The sequence below is a fragment of the Schistocerca cancellata genome, chromosome 11 (assembly GCF_023864275.1).
Source record: "Schistocerca cancellata isolate TAMUIC-IGC-003103 chromosome 11, iqSchCanc2.1, whole genome shotgun sequence".
Classification (NCBI taxonomy): Eukaryota; Metazoa; Arthropoda; class Insecta; order Orthoptera; family Acrididae; genus Schistocerca; species Schistocerca cancellata.
In genome coordinates this window covers 53186076-53202923 of record NC_064636.1, presented here as the reverse complement: position 1 = coordinate 53202923, position 16848 = coordinate 53186076, and the positions used below count along the sequence as shown (strand labels likewise).

The following is a 16848-nucleotide window of genomic DNA, read 5'->3' as shown; positions in this document are numbered from 1 at the left end:
TAGGTTGTGTTCCAAAAATGAACAGCATAGAGACAGAAGTGATGACACTTTCTGCAGGACCTGACCATCATGTTGGAGGACAATGCTCAAGCACGTACAGTGCAAGCTGTTACTGATTTGTTTGACATAAGAGGCTGCTAAGTGCTATACCACCTACTGCACTCCCGTGACTTTAGCTGTCGTGAGTTCAACTCGATTTCTAAACTGAAGGAAACACTTCACGGTATTCGCTTCAGAACTGTTACAAATTCATTGGGCAATAGACTGCGCCACTCGAACTGTCAACACAACTGGCACTGCTAAGAGTATCCTACCACTTCCACATCACAGGCAACGGGTTATACACAATGCTGGTTACTACTTTGAAGGTCCGTAAAACTTTGAAACACATATCTGCTTTGAACGAGCTATAAATAAATAGTTGCCACTATTAAAGTTCCAACCCATGTATTATTACTAAAGTTTCTGTTATGTCACTGTTTATTAAACTAATGGAAAATGCTATGAACTTAATTCACCATTCTAATCCTAGGTGGTTTTTTTTGTAAGACTTTACCTCGTGCTGGCCAATCCGACATATCATTAGTCAATTCCCAATCTTCATTTGGCCATGAGAATTTGCACAAAAATTTTCCCTCAAATTGGTAATTAATTTTTTATTCATTACCCTGACTACTTTTTTGAAAACGTCACACTGGACAGTATGATACTCTCTTTGTCTATTTCCCACTCTGTTTTTAGCTATGAAAATTCAATGGTAATCCCATTGGGTAATTTTTACAGGGAAGGAAAACGGATATGCCGATGTTCCTACCGTGGATCCTACGAGAAATAGTTCTCAAGGAATGTGGAATGAGCCAAAAAATCTGAAACCTATTTTAATTTAAGAAATGCGGTGCACAAGGCTACCTGACAGTGGTAGTTGCCAATCGAGAATGGCTGCGACTACTTAGTCAGAAAGTTGTGGCATTTTAGCAGTTCTGTGTTGTCAGAAGCTAGTGTGTCGGTAGCTGGAGGGTGTTACATCGGACGTGTATATCACTCCCTCACCATTGTGGCACACCGTGCGTGAGACGTACTGGAAAAATAGTCGAAGAAGGGGTTGAGAAACAGCAGTGAGAAAACTGGCAGAGAGAACGGAGGAAATCAGCGATCACAGAGCACTGTGTGGGATACAATTGTGGAACAACACACGACAGGACCAGCATTGCGGTCTACGGGTTCAACTAAAATAAGAATATTGGGAAGCTGCTTAACTGGAGAATGAACGTTTCAATTTGAATTAGGCTCAGAATCTGGCACCAGATTTCGTAAGATCTCAGAACTTGACAGTGGGATTAAACTGTGGGCTTTGAACCCATATATTCACCTCTGCGGGCACTTATCTCACTGCGCCGCTGTTGGAGCCGAATTTTAGCCGACTGAGTGCCATCCTACTACACCGAGGTCTTCCCGGTCGTCCCCTCCGTGAAGTGTGGAAGACGCAGAGTGGGTGTGCAATTTGGGGTTGATGGAATGTTCAGAGGAAATTGGATGTAGGCCGAAAGGGCTGTAGGGAGGGGCGTGGAACTGGAGCTGTCCTGTGTATTGCAGTCAGGGTGCAGCACACGTGTCGCCAGCACTAACCAAAACCTCGTATTATCAAGCTCTGAGGGTGATTAGCCTATGTTATCAGAGTTACAAGAAAAATCGACAAAAATGATGCTGTACTTCTAAAATACAAGTAACATCAATGTTTCGATAGGTGTGTGATTGGCAGACGAAGCTGGCCTTGTGAGTAGGGCACTGAAACTTTAATATGTCACCTTCATTGCTGGCAGGGGCGTACATAAAAATGACCACAGTGCTACTGTGTGACCGAAACTGGGTCTTCATCTCACATTGAAAGAGATGACGTATGAGCTTTGGAGCAGAGTTTGATTAGGATGCTTTGCCACACCTGGCTCCTCATGAAACGAACTGCTCTCATACACCCTTTTGCCGTAGAAGTTGACACAATGTGAACACTAAGAAATTAGTGTAATGAAGCTCCAGGATCTAGCAACAAAGATATGGCGAGGAGTCTGTATATACAATGAGGGGAAAATGTGGAATCTAACTTTGAAATTAAATTCAGTATCCAAGATATTACAGTTTTAACATTTAGAGAATCTTTTCAACTTAATTTCAAGCAAATGTAAGTTATATATATATAATGAAGAGCAAAATTAATGTTAATATTCGATTGAAACCCTGGAAAGTAAGACTAAACTGACAAGGATAAGGAAAAGAATTTTTTCATACAGTGCACAAAAGTAAGTTAAAAGTTCCACTGATTGTCATCCTAAGCAATTACAAAATCACAAGCGAAGTAACAAACACAGCCTAAAGCCCAAGATTCTTTGGTAGTAAGCTGTGTCTCACAAACACACATACCCACCATCTAACAACCCCACATTAACTAAACTGTAGATACCCACAATTGAGCTTCATAACAGACTCAGTGCATAGTGCCGCAGATTTATCTTATTGTCGCTCAGCTGGTGACTACGCCAGCGAAGGAAATGACCCTGTTGCTGAAGACGAGCCAGCATCAGTCACGAGATAGTCAGATGTTTGTCGGCTGCCTTTGCGTATCATTGGAGTGAAAAGTACCGAGATCGGTGCACAAGCCAAGTCAGACACTGCTTGTTACCAAATAGACTGATATCTATGTGACTCTGTTGTTTACCGAATAGCCTTAGTCTCACTCATTTCTCTCCTCCCGAGTTCTGTGCAGCACTTCCCGACAACACCCAGAGCCTATCGAAGTGCCAGCTCGTAAGTTATTACCGATGGAAAGATTTTATAACAACATTTCGGGTCCTACCTACTGAATATTTAAGGAAAAGCCAATCGGAAACATTCCTGCGAATAGCGAAAGAGCACCCAAAATCTTTTCCCAGGCTGTCCGCCTAGGTAAGCTTTCTGCTCCCACGAGCAGAGCAAAAATGTGTAGCCTTGAGTGCTCTTTGCTTTCAGGAAACAGTGGAAAGATGTTACCTGTTCAAAACAGTCCTGCAGTCACATTCCAGAGTCACCTTTCTTTAGCAACAGAGTGCTGTTTGTGTTCCCCCTCGCCAAAGAGTCCTCTGAAAAGACATTATACAGACTAGCCGAGTCCCTCGCATTGTCTACAATCATATTTCTGGAGCAAATCTCCATCCTGTAGTCTGCAACTATCTTATTTTGCTAGCAGAATCACTGCTGACTCTGATGTCCGGGTCTCAGTCACTTCAGAGTTTGGGCCTGACTCTTTGGCTGTGCCCTTCCCCTGGCATCCTCTGGAGCCGGCTGTCATGCCAGGTAGGCTATGGCCCAAATACCTCCTCGCTTCATGAACACTGGTACCCATAAGCAGCTTCCCAGAAAATGTGCATCCTTTATTGCCGAAGCCACACACAGGCAAAGCAAAGTAAGTAGAGAAAATAAACTATAGAACCAACTGTCTTGCAGTCACTTGCTACCCCCATGAAATCAAACATCTATGTCTACACTCTGCAAACTACTGTGAAGTGCATGGCAGAGGGTATGTCCCATGCTGTTGCGGTCTTCAGTCCTGAGACTGGTTTGATGCAGCTCTCCATGCTACTCTATCCTGTGCAAGCTTCTTCATCTCCCAGTAGCTACTGCAGCCTACATCCTTCTGAATCTGGTTAGTGTATTCATCTCTTCGTCTCCCTCTACTATTTTTACCCTCCACGCCGCCCTCCAATACTAAATTGGTCATCCCTCGATGTCTCAGAACATGTCCTACCAGCCTATCCCTTCTTCTAGTCAAGTTGTGGCACAAGCTCCTCTTCTCCCCAATTCTATTCAATACCTCCTCATTAGTTATGTGATCTACCCGTCTAATCTTCAGCATTCTTCTGTAGCACCACATTTCGAAAGCTTCTATTCTCTTCTTGTCTAAACTATTTAACGTCCACGTTTCACTTCCATACATGGCTACACTCCATACAAATACTTTCAGAAACGACTTCCTGACATTTAAATCTATACTCAATGTTAACAAATTTCTCTTCTTCAGAAACGTTTTCCTTGCCATTGCCAGTCTACATTTTATATCCTCTCTGCTTCGACCATCATCATTTATTTTGCTCCACAAATAGCAAAACTCCTTTAGTACTTGAAGTGTCTCATTTCCTAATCTAATTCCCTCAGCATCACCCGACTTAATTCGACTACATTCCATTATCCTCGTTTTGCTTTTGTTGATGTTCATCTTATACCCTCCTTTCAAGACATTATCCATTCTGTTCAACTGTTCTTCCAAGTCCTTTGCTGTTTCTGACAGAAGTACAATGTCATCGGCAAACCTCAAAGTTTTTATTTCTTCTCCATGGATTTTAATACCTGCTCCAAATTTTTCTTTTGTTTCCTTCACTACTTGCTCAATATACAGATTGAATAACATTGGGGATAGGCTACAACCCTGCCTCACTCCCTTACCAACCACTGCTTCCCTTTCATACCCATTGACTCGTATGACTGCCATCTGGTTTCTGTACAAATTGTAAATAGCCTTTCGCTCCCTGTATTTTACCCCTGCCACCTTCAGAATTTGAAAGAGAGTATTCCAGTGAACATTGTCAAAAGCTTTCTCTAAGTCTACAAATGCTAGAAACGTAGGTTTGCCTTTCCTTAATCTTTCTTCTAAGATATGTCGTAGGGTCAGTATTGCCTCACGTGTTCCAACATTTCTACGGAATCCAAACTGATCTTCCCCGAGGTCAGCTTCTACCAGTTTTTGCATTCGTCTGTAGAGAATACGCATTAGTATTTTGCATCCGTGACTTATTAAACTAATTGTTAGGTAATTTTCACATCTGTCAGCACTTGCTTTCTTTGGGATTGGAATTATTATATTCTTCTTGAAGTCTGGGGGTATTTCACCTGTCTCATACATCTTGCTCACCAGATGGTAGAGTTTTCTCAGGACTGGCTCTCCCAAGGCTGACAGTAGTTCTAATGGAATGTTGTCTACTCCCGGGGCCTTGTTTCGACTCAGGTCTTTCAGTGCTCTGTCAAACTCTTCACGCAGTATCTTATCTCCCATTTCATTTTCATACACATCCTCTTCCATTTCCATAATATTGTCCTCAAGAACATCGCCCCTGTATAGACCCTCTATATACTCCTTCCATCTTTCTGCTTCCCCTTCTTTGCTTAGAACTGGGTTTCCATCTGAGCTCTTGATATTCATACAAGTGGTTCTCCTTTCTCCAAAGGTCTCTCTAATTTTCCTGTAGGCAGTATCTATCTTACCCCTGGTGAGATAAGCCTCTACATCCTTACATTTGTCCTCTAGCCATCCCTGCTTAGCCATTTTGCACTTCCTGTCGATCTCATTTTTGAGACGTTTGTATTCCTTTTTGCCTACTTCATTTACTGCATTTTTATATTTTCTCCTTTCATCAATTAAATTCAATATTTCTTCTGTTACCCAAGGGTTTCTACTAGCCCTCTTCTTTTTACCTATTTGATCCTCTGCTGCCTTCACTATTGCATCCCTCAAAGCTACCCATTCTGCTTCTACTGTATTTCTTTCCCCCATTCCTGTCAATTGTTCCCTTATGCTCTTCCTGAAACTCTACAACGTCTGGTTCTCTCAGTTTATCCAGGTCCCATCTCCTTAAATTCCCACCTTTTTGCAGTTTCTTCAGTTTTAATCTACATTGTATCAGTTATTACAGTTTCTTCCCATTCCATTAGTGCATGAAGTGCAGAAAGAATGATTGTGAAATCCATCTGCGAGTGCTGTAATTATTCTAGTCTTTCCTTCACAATCTGTATGTGAGTGACAGGTAGGAAATTGTTGTTTATTCCTAGAGTCATCAATCAAAACTGGCTGAAACTTGGTGAGTAGACTTTCTCAGGACAGTTTATGCCTATCTTCAAGAGTCTTCCAGTTCAGTTTCTTCACCATTCAGCATCTCTGTGGCTCTCTCCCACCAGTGAAACAAACCTGTGACCATTTGTGCTGCCCTTCTCTGTGTAAGTTCAATATTCCTGTTTGGTACCAAGTGAGGTGGCACAGTTGTTAACGCACTGAACTTGCATTCGGAAGGACAACTGTTCAAAGCCGTGTCTGGCCATCCTGATTTAGTTTTCCTGTGATATTCCTAAATCACTTCAGGCAAATGCTGGGATGATTCCTTTGAAAGGGCACGGCTGACTTCCTTTCCCACCCTTTCTGAAACCAATGGGACCAATGACTAAGCTGTTTGGTCCCCTCCCCCAAATCAACCAACCAGTCCTATTTGGTTCAGGTCCCACACACTGGAGCAATATCCAAGAATGGGCTACACTATTGAATTGCAAGCAAAACCAGTATTCTACCAGTAGATTGAAGTCTACCACCTACTTTAGCCACAACTGAGCCTGCGCGATCATTCCGTTTCGTATCCATACAAAGTGACACCCGGGATCTGTATGAATTGGTTGATTCCAGCTGTGATTCACTCTTATTATAGTCATAGAATATTAATTTGGTTTTGTTTTGTGAAGTGCAAACTTTACATTTTTGAACACTGAAAGCAAGTTTCCAATCTGTGCAGCCCTTTGCAATCTTATCAAGATCTGACTGAATATTTATGCAGCTTCTTTCAGACAATACTTCATTATAAACAAATGAATCACATGCAAAAAATCTGTTGGTTACTGTTTGTATTGTCTGCAAGGTCATTACATAAGACATGAACAGCAATGTTCTCAACACACTTCCCTGGGACAATCCTGAAGTTACTAGTACATCTGTCGATAACTGTCGATCCAAACTAACCTACTTCATACTCCCTACAAAAAAATCCACCATCCAGTCACAATCACAGTCACTCCTGTTAATAAAAATGATCAGAGCTCAAAATAGAATTAAATAAATAAATTAGAGGAGGAAGCCCAGCCTCTGGTTGATGGCTCTCAAGCTAATATGTGTGTACTGCCATGTTCATGTGGCAAAATGACATCGGTGCAGCAAATCTGATGCGTAATTCACTAACAATCTCATGAAGTTTGAGCTCGCACCATATAACCTTCACTGTGTTGTGCAAGGTACTGCCGAGTTAAGTGTGGAGACTGACTGACTTTTAATACAGTGCGTCTCCAGTCCAGATATGGCAGACCCAAAAGCTGTAAGCGGAACTGAGAGAGTCTCTCACGTGCCACCAGTCTGACGGCTGCGAGTAAAGTTCCTGTTGGTACACTTACGTATTAACTGTGCTAGCTCGTGCCGAGCGCTCCGTTTCTGACAGTTGTCGGGAGTGTTGTGCTACGAATCGTGTGCAGACACAGTACTGCTGCACGACTATTACGTCACACTTGTTTGAACAGCCCAGTTTTCAGGTCCTGCCAATGGCTGCAAGGATTCTTATTGGGAGACTCGTCCCGTCTCGTTCAGGAGACTGTTCCCCGTGTCGCAACAGTAGGAAAGTGGGTGGAGTGCTGGCCTTCTTTCTTCCTATTGGTCACAGAACGCCTGACATTCTCACCGGCCAGGCTGGTGTGTGAAGTCAGCTGCTGCTCCACATGTCCACCTGGGGAGGTCCTATGGCATTGAGATTACGATGTATGGTGGCATAGTTAGGTGCGGAGGAAGCTCGTACAAGTCCCTATTTCACATGTCAGCTGCAGCCGTGCATTCAGTGCAAATCTCTGTCGGCAGCTCGGAAAGCAAAAGAGTGATAAATTATCTCGTATCATAACACTTATTTTTTCTTCATTGTAGTTTCAGAAAGACACATTCATTTTATTATTACTGGATTATACGAGGTGCATTCAAGTTCTAAGGCCTCCGATTTTTTTTCTAATTAACTACTCACCCGAAATCGATGAAACTGGCGTTACTTCTCGACGTAATTGCCCTGCAGACGTACACATTTTTCACAATGCTGACGCCATGATTCTGTGGCAGCGGCGAAGGCTTCTTTAGGAGTCTTGTTTTGACCACTGGAAAATCGCTGAGGCAATAGCAGCACGGCTGGTGAATGTGCGGCCACGGAGAGTGTCTTTCATTGTTGGAAAAAGCCAAAAGTCACTAAGAGCCAGGTCAGGTGAGTAGGGAGCATGAGGAATCACTTCAGAATTGTTATCACGAAGAAACTGTTGCGTAACGTTAGCTCAATGTGCGGGTGCGTTATCTCGGTGAAACAGCACACGCGCAGCCCTTCCCGGACGTTTTTGTTGCAGTGCAGGAAGGAATTTGTTCTTCAAAACATTTTCGTAGGATGCACCTGTTACCGTAGTGCCCTTTGCAACGCAATGGGTAAGGATTACGCCCTCGCTGTCCCAGAACATGGACACCATCATTTTTTCAGCACTGGCAGTTACCCGCTATTTTTTTGGTGGCGGTGAATCTGTGTGCTTCTATTGAGCTGACTGGCGCTTTGTTTCTGGATTGAAAAATGGCATCCACGTCTCATCCATTGTCACAACCGACGAAAAGAAAGTCCCATTCGTGCTGTCGTTGCGCGTCAACATTGTTCGGCAACGTGCCACACGGGCAGCCGTGTGGTCGTCCGTCAGCATTCGTGGCTCCCATCTGGATGACACTTTCCGCATTTTCAGGTCGTCATGCAGGATTGTGTGCACAGAACCCACAGAAATGCCAACTCTGGAGGCGATCTGTTCAACAGTCATTCGGCGATCCCCCAAAACAATTCTCTCCACTTTCTCGATCGTGTTGTCAGACCGGCTTGTGCGAGCCCGAGGTTGTTTCGGTTTGTTGTCACACGATGTTCTGCCTTCATTAAACTGTCGCACCCACGAACGCACTTTCGACACATCCATAACTCCATCACCACATGTCTCCTTCAACTGTCGATGAATTTCAATTGGTTTCACACCACGCAAATTCAGAAAACGAATGATTGCACGCTGTTCAAGCAAGGAAAACGTCGCAATTTTAAGTATTTAAAACAGTTCTCATTCTCGCCGCTGGCGGTAAAATTCTATCTTCCGTACGGTGCTGCCATCTCTGGGACGTATTGACAATGAACGCGGCCTCATTTTAAAACAATGCGCTTGTTTCTATCTCTTTCCAGTCCGGAGAAAAAAAATTGGAGGCCTTAGAACTTGAATGCACCTCGTACGGTGTGTCTGTATGCTTTGTAAGAGGTTGGCCATACTGATGTCTATAGTACTAACGTGCTGCCTCCTGTTCCCTCTGTGATGGATCCAAATGCGTCGCTGACCTTTACACCGAGATCCGTGGTTTCTTTTAACTATAATCTATCATAAATCCCTCGAACAATAAACCGTGCCTACTTCTTGGAAAAAAGCAGAGGTCGCAGCCGTCTACAAGAAGGGCAGTAGAAGTGATTCAATATCCTTGACATCAATTTGTTGTAGAACATGTTCTGAGTTCAAACATAACTACGTATCTGGAATAAAATGACCTCCTCAAACCAGCACCGATTCCTGAAACATCGATCATGTGAAACCCAGCTCGCACTTTTCTCATATGACATACTGAAAGCTTCGGATTAAGGCAGCCAGGTAGATACAGTATTTCTTAATTTCCGAAAAGCATTTAACTCAGTATTACACTTATGCTTATTGTCAAAAGTAAGGTCATACAGGATACCAAGTGAAATTTGTGACTGAATTGAGATCTTTTTGGTAGAGAGGACACAGCATGTTATCTAGGATGGAGAGTCACTGTCAAATGTAGAAGTAACTTCGAGTGTGCTACAGGGAAGTGTGTGACCCTTCCTGTTCATGTTGTATATTAATGACCTTGTGGGCAATGCTAATAGTAAAGTTAGGCTTTTTGCAGATGATACAGTTATCTTCAGGGTGTATCCAGAAAGTAAGTTTCCCTATTTTTACAAAATGAAGGCAACATAGTACACGAAAAGCTTTATTGGCAACAGGAACAACAGTCTTCAAGCTATTTTTTTGGCATAGTCACCAAAACAATTGAAACACTTGTCATATTGTGGCACCAACTTTTGTGTTCCTGTGTCGTAGAAGACTGTCACATGTGAATGGAACCAGTCTGTGACAGCTGTCCGTAGCTCATCGTTGTTGTCAAAATGCTGTTTCACCTCAGGGCAGGACATCAATAAACAGAATGCCCTTCCTGTCTCACAATACCGTGCACATCACTTTCCGCACAAACACAGTTGGTTTGAATTTCTTCTCGACTACAGATCCACTGTGAAGGCAGTGCATTAACTGCTGCTCAGCTATTGGAGTCAAGTGAGAAATCCATTGCCTTGATGCAGAACCCATGACATGTTCTTTCTCAATTCGGCTCTTTTTTGTAGAAGCCAGTGAAGATACACAATTCTGTGAATATTGAAATAAGGTAAGGGGGACCATTGCTTTGAATCTTGATCTGCTGATTCAAGCTTTTCCTACTCTCAATGAAAGTGGCCCCTTTCGACCCATGGACTGGCACTTAGTTTCTGGATCATAAGTGAAAAACCAAGAGTCACTACATGTTACCTCTCTTTCCAAAAAATTAAGATCTTTCCTGAGGTATTTGAAGTGAAGTGTCTGTGCAAACATTTTCACAAGCTTCTTTTTGTTCGATCACGAGAATTTACGACACCAGTTTTGCCCAGACTTTTGTCATGTGAAATTGGTTACGCAAAGCATGCCTTAAACATTTTTTGTCGATTCCTACAGTTGCAGCAATTGATTGAATACTCAGCTGATACTCTTGCCAAATAAGATTACCTACTTTTCAACATTTTCATCCAATTTTTTATCTGGAAGTGTATCCCGGGTGTGTGTCATTGCACAAACACAGTCACTATACAGAAATGGTCCATATGCTTAAATGATATAACATTTACCATGAATTTAATTGTCAACACACTTTCTCATTCATAGACAACTGACAAACCAGGCATTGACCAGGAATACATTTTGCAGTTTTGTATTAGAAACAAAAACAAAAGATGAACTGTAGTTGCAGTGAAGTACTGAAAAAATTTCATTTCCATATATTCGTGAAAAAACCTTTGAAGTTATGAAACAGTCATACAAAGAAATATGTATAACATACAATTGTGTAAGTACAGCATCTGAATTAAGAAACACAATCTAGCACAGCCTCTGTATTCTGGGCACAGCTGCTTTGTTTGTCTACAACAAGATTTTGTAAACGTCTCTGTGGTGACACCTCTTCATAGCTTTATAATTTGAATTGTTTTTGCCTACAGCCGTTTGTGCTTCACTGTTGAAAGCTGTCAAAACCACTGCCAGGCATCAGGGATTTCTTTAATTTGACTTGACTGTAGGAGTGTCGTAACAGTAAAGAATAAATTTATTAAATATTCATGCATGATGCGACATATTTTGACACATCTCGGTATTCATCATGTCATATCTTTTGAACTATGTGTCGTACAATAATATATTTGCGTAGATACATTCAGTGATATATGTAAGTACTGTCAGTGAAATATGTTGGGAAAAGCCAAGAAGTAATAAATTTAAACATCGCGCACAATGCCGCTGTCTTTCCTGCATCTGTGGTGTATGGCATCATATTTCCTGAACTGTGTGTGATACTTTGAGAGACTGTTGCAAGTGCATTTAGCAAAATATGTGAATACTGCCTGTGAAATTTATTGCGAATACAGTTAGTAGCACAGAAGTAATAGATTTAAACATGAAACATAATGTGGCTGCTTTTTGTGCTTCTCATTTGTTTGTGATTTCATTCTCTCTTGAACTGTGATATGTAGGTGGTTGTTACCCCCGCAGTGATTGTTGCCCAACAGTGAGGGACATGGGTAGTAAGTTTGGTTGAAATAAATCCAATGGTTCAGGACGACGTATGACGAACACACACACACACACACACACACACACACACACACACACACACACACACACACGCACACACTTTTCATAATATCTATGGGTGTGTATAAAGAACACTTTGCACCTCTGATGTTTATGAGAAAAATTTCGAATTTAATTCAACAAAAATTCTATATCCTCGCAACATACACAAATGCTCAAATGACTGTTCATGACTGTTATGGCACCTCTGGAGTGTATTTTGTGTGTGTGTGTGTGAGTGTGTGTGTGTGTGTGTGTGTGTGTGTGTGCGCACGCGGGGATGACAACAACAAGAGTCAAAAACTTAACATCAATTCTGATCTTTAAATACAGGGTGTTACAAAAAGGTACAGCCAAACTTTCAGGAAACATTCCTCACACACAAATAAAGAAAAGATGTTATGTGGACATGTGTCCGGAAACACTTAATTTCCATGTTAGAGCTCATTTTAGTTTCGTCAGTATGTACTGTACTTCCTCGATTCACCGCCAGTTGGCCCAATTGAAGGAAGGTAGTGTTGACTTCGGTGCTTGTGTTGACATGCGACTCATTGCTCTACAGTACTAGCATCAAGCACATCAGTACGTAGCATCGACAGGTTAGTGTTCACCACGAACGTGGTTTTGCAGTCAGTGCAATGGTTACAAATGCGGATTTGGCAGATGCCCATTTGATGTACGGATTAGCACGGGGCAATAGCCGTGGCGTGGTACGTTTGTAGCAAGACAGATTTCCAGAACGAAGGTGTCCTGACAGGAAGACGTTCGAAGCAATTGATCGGCGTCTTAGGGAGCACGGAACATTCCAGCCTGTGACTCGTGACTGGGGAAAACCTAGAATGACGAGGACACCTGCAAAGGACGAGGCAATTCTTCGTGCAGGTGATGATAACCCTAATGTCAGCGTCAGAGAAGTTGCTGCTGTACAAGGTAACGTTGACCACGTCGCTGTATGGAGAGTGCTACGGGAGAACCAGTTGTTTCCGTACCGTGTACAGTGTGTGCAGGCACTATCAGCAGCTGATTGACCTCCATGGGTACACTTCTGCGAATGGTTCATCCAACAGTGTGTCAATCCTCATTTCAGTGCAAATGTTCTCTTTACGGATGAGGCTTCATTCCGAAGTGATCAAATTGTAAATTTTCACAATCAACATGTGTGGGCTGACGAGAATCCGCACGCAATTGTGCAATCACGTCATCGACACAGATTTTCTGTGAACGTTTGGGCAGGCATTGTTGGTGATGTCTCGATTGGGCCCCATGTTCTTCTACCTACGCTCAATGGATCACGTTATCACGATTTCATACGGGATACTCTACCTGTGCTGCTAGAACATGTGCCTTTACAAGTACGACACAACATGTGGTTCATGCACAATGGAGCTCCTGCACATTTCAGTCGAAGTGTTTGTACGCTCCTCAACAACAGACTCGGTGACTGATGGATTGGTAGAGGTGGACCAATTCCGTGGCCTCCACTGACCTCAACCCTCTCGACTTTCATTTATGGGGGCATTTGAAAGCTCTTGTCTATGCAACCCCAGTACCAGATGTAGAGACTCGTCGTGCTCATATTGTGGACGTCTGTGATACAATACGCCATTCTCCAGGGCTGCATCAGCGCATCAGGGATTCCGTGCGACGGAGGGTGGATGCACGTATCCTCGCTAACGGAGGACATTTTGAACATTTCCTCTAACAAAGTGTTTGAAGTCACACTGGTACGTTCTGTTGCTGTGTGCTTCCATTCCGTGATTAATGCGATTTGAAGAGAAGTAATAAAATGAGCTCTAACATGGAAAGTAAGCGTTTCCGGACACATGTCCACATAACATATTTTCTTTCTTTGTGTGTGAGGAATGTTTCCTGAAAGTTTGGCCGCACCTTTTTGTAACATCCTGTATACCTATCAAGCACCTGAGAGTCTTGTCTAGTTATTGTTGGGTTCTGTTCATAATGTCTATTGCCACAGTATTTTTGCTACAAGCTTCAGTCAGTTTTCTTCCTCCCAGGTCACCTCCACTCCCACAAAGAGGGAGGTCATCAAAGACGAGGTAGACACCTCCACGGGCCCGCCGACCCTTGATTCGCCGACTGTGAGCGGTGCCTCCGGGGCGCCAGATTCGTCCCCAGAGGGTCCTCCGTCGCTCAAGAGGGAGAGGGAGCGTTCTCCCAACACGGAAGCGGTGAGTGGTATTTGCTGTCGCTGTGGTGACCTGCCAGCACGGTGTTCCCTTACAGTCGGACTGAGTAAACATTGGTCTGATTTTATAATTTTCCCATAGTAGTAGGCATTTCTTCTGGTATCTCTTCTTTCATTGATGTGGGTAACCTTAAGAAACTTGTATGGATTGACCAAAACTGCTTGTCTTTAACACTGCTATGCATTAATGTGAAGTTTTTGAAACAGCCTGCTGCCACTATACAAAAGATCCACATTTCTGAATGTTATATACTTGTCATTTCCTCCTCCTGAAGGGAGAAGATGGGCTGGATGAGAGCTCACGAGTTCTTTTCGGCCATAGAACTAATTTTTAGCAAGTACTTAATTTTCATAATGATTCATATATAGGGTCAATTCTCCTTATGTGGGGAAAAAGAAAAGGGAACAGAACAAACTGATGAAAACGGTTAAGGTTTGGAGTACTTTACACTTTGTGTTGGGTTATTGTTCAACAAAAATGAAATATTGTAGGTTCAATGGATACAATTAATACAGAATACAAAATAATACAGCAGGAAAAATACTGTAGGAAACAAAAAATATGTAATACAAGGTAGTACAGAGTACGGAATAAATAGGCTGCAGAGTAGATACAAATTACAGAAAAGGAGAACGTTCAGTTGGTACAATATATAGTTCACTATGGTGACTAGTGTTTGCAAGTGGTGAGAAGCTGTCAGTTATCTTTCTCGAAAATCCTTTTCTTCACGTGAGGTGGAATGTCTGTGTTAAAGTAGTGAGTTCCTCCGTAACGCCTTTGTACGTAGATGTTGTGTGTGACTACTGTCGGGAGGGGGGGTAAGTGTACGAGGGTGGTCCTATAAGTACCCGACCTGATTGAGAGCTGTCAGTTGTTGTTGAAAAATATCTCTGGATTAGAAAGTATACGATCTATGAAGCATGTGTTTCAAGTTTGATGGTGCCACATTGTTTAGTATTTGTGTGGCAGCCATCAGAACTGAACGTTGTGAGTAAGCTTGTGAAAATGGAGAAAATTGGTCATCATTATCTGATACAATTTTTTTTTTTTTTGAGGCCTCAGCGCAACCAATATGAAAGCTGAGCTAGATTATACCTTGGGAGAGTCTGCTCTTTTGTTGACAACAGTAAAATATTCGGTAGCTGAGTTTAAACGAGGCCATACGAGCCGCCAAGACGAGCATCGCAGTGGTCGACCAAATGAGGTGATGACTCCAGAAATGGTGAAGAAAATCCACAAAGCAGTACTGAATGATTGTCAACTGAAAGTGCACGAGCTAGCAGACATAGTAGGCATTTCAAAAAGTGCGGTACATGCATATTGTCTGAAACTTTGGGCATGAGAAAACTGTGTGCAAGGTTTGTGCCGTGTTTGCTTGCACTCGAGTAAAAACAATGTCGTGAAGATATTTTGATTGCGTGTTTAGCAAAGTTTCGCAGCAACGAAGCAGATTTTTTGCAGTGTTTCATAAACATGGATGAAATATTGGTCCACCACTTCACTCCTGAGACGAAAGAACAATTGGTCCACCACTTCACTCCTGAGACGAAAGAACAATCAAAACAATGGACACAAATTGGAGAACCGACTCCAGATAAGGTAAAGACCGTTCCATCTGCAGGCAAGGTCATGGTATCGGTTTTTTGGGATGCGCGTAGGATAAATTTCATTGACTATCTTGAATAAACAAAAATTATCAACAGAGAGTATTATGCGAATTTATTGCAACATTTGGGCGAAGAAATCAACCAAAAATGGCCACATTTGGCCAAGAAGAAAGTGTTGTTTCTTCAGGACAATGCACCAGCTCACAAGCCCCTTATTGCAATGGCCAAAATTAATGAATTAAAGTTTGAATTACCACCACATGCACACTACTAGCCAGATTTAGCCCCCCACGGATTATTTTCTGTTCCCAAAATTGAAAAAATGGCTTGGTGGTCGAAGATTTTCAACAGATGAAAATGTAATGTTAACAGTTAACGGCTATTTTGGGGAGTTACAATTGTCATTATAAAAAGGGTATCAAACTTATTCAATATTTCTGGGAAAAGTGTATGGAGCTGAAAGGAGATCATGTTGAAAAATAAATATACTTCCTTCCAAAATTTTTGTGTTTTCTTTGTTGGGTCGGGCACTTACAGTACCACCCTCGTATTTACATATGTGTTTTGTTGTGTGTCTTGGCGTTGTGGTTAGGAAGTTTTGCATGTCGTGTTTGTTTTTCACTATGTGGTATCCGTATTGGGAGCGCAGTTATGTGAGCCTGGTCTGTAGTGGAGTGGTGCCAGCAGTTGTGTAAATGCCTTTGGATGTTTTTAGAGGAGGGCGCCTGAGGGTGCTTCTGAGTAGTCTTCTTTCGGAGGCAAAGAGACGTTGTACTTTGAATTTTGTTATTCCGGCTAATAGAGCAGCTCTGTATTCCATGGCAGCTCTTATATATGTTTTGTATGTGTTAAGTGTGGTGCTGTGGAAGAGTCCTTATAGGAGTCTTAATAATCTTTGTCTTTTTGTTACGTTGTCGAGGGTGTACACGGTGTGGTGGTTCTAGATTAGATATTTATAAACACATATTTTGAGGTATTTTGTGTTGTCGGTTAGAGGTAATTGTATGTCTCAGAGCTGGAGTTGAAGGTGCCTTTATCCACATTTGACTTACGGGAAATATTTCTGTGTCTGAGCAGTACGGACGATGTCATGTTCGGATTGGGTTTAATTCTCCAGCATATCACCCAATTTAGTAGCAGGGATAAGTATTGACTCGTCTGATGTCAGATGGAGTTTGTAGCACTGTAGGCAGTGTCGCCTGCATACATTTTTACCC

At 42.4% G+C, this 16848-nt stretch overlaps 1 protein-coding gene across 2 annotated transcripts in view; it reads left to right on the top strand.

Annotated features, from left to right (window-relative positions):
• The window catches only part of LOC126108470 (exosome component 10), a 219304-nt gene that overhangs the window by 165164 nt on the left and 37292 nt on the right, over positions 1–16848 (top strand). For both annotated transcript variants that reach the window (XM_049913717.1, XM_049913716.1), the window contains exon 14: positions 13833–14006. In XM_049913717.1, coding sequence (XP_049769674.1) covers positions 13833–14006 — 174 coding nt within the window. The remainder of the gene's footprint in view (positions 1–13832; positions 14007–16848) is intronic.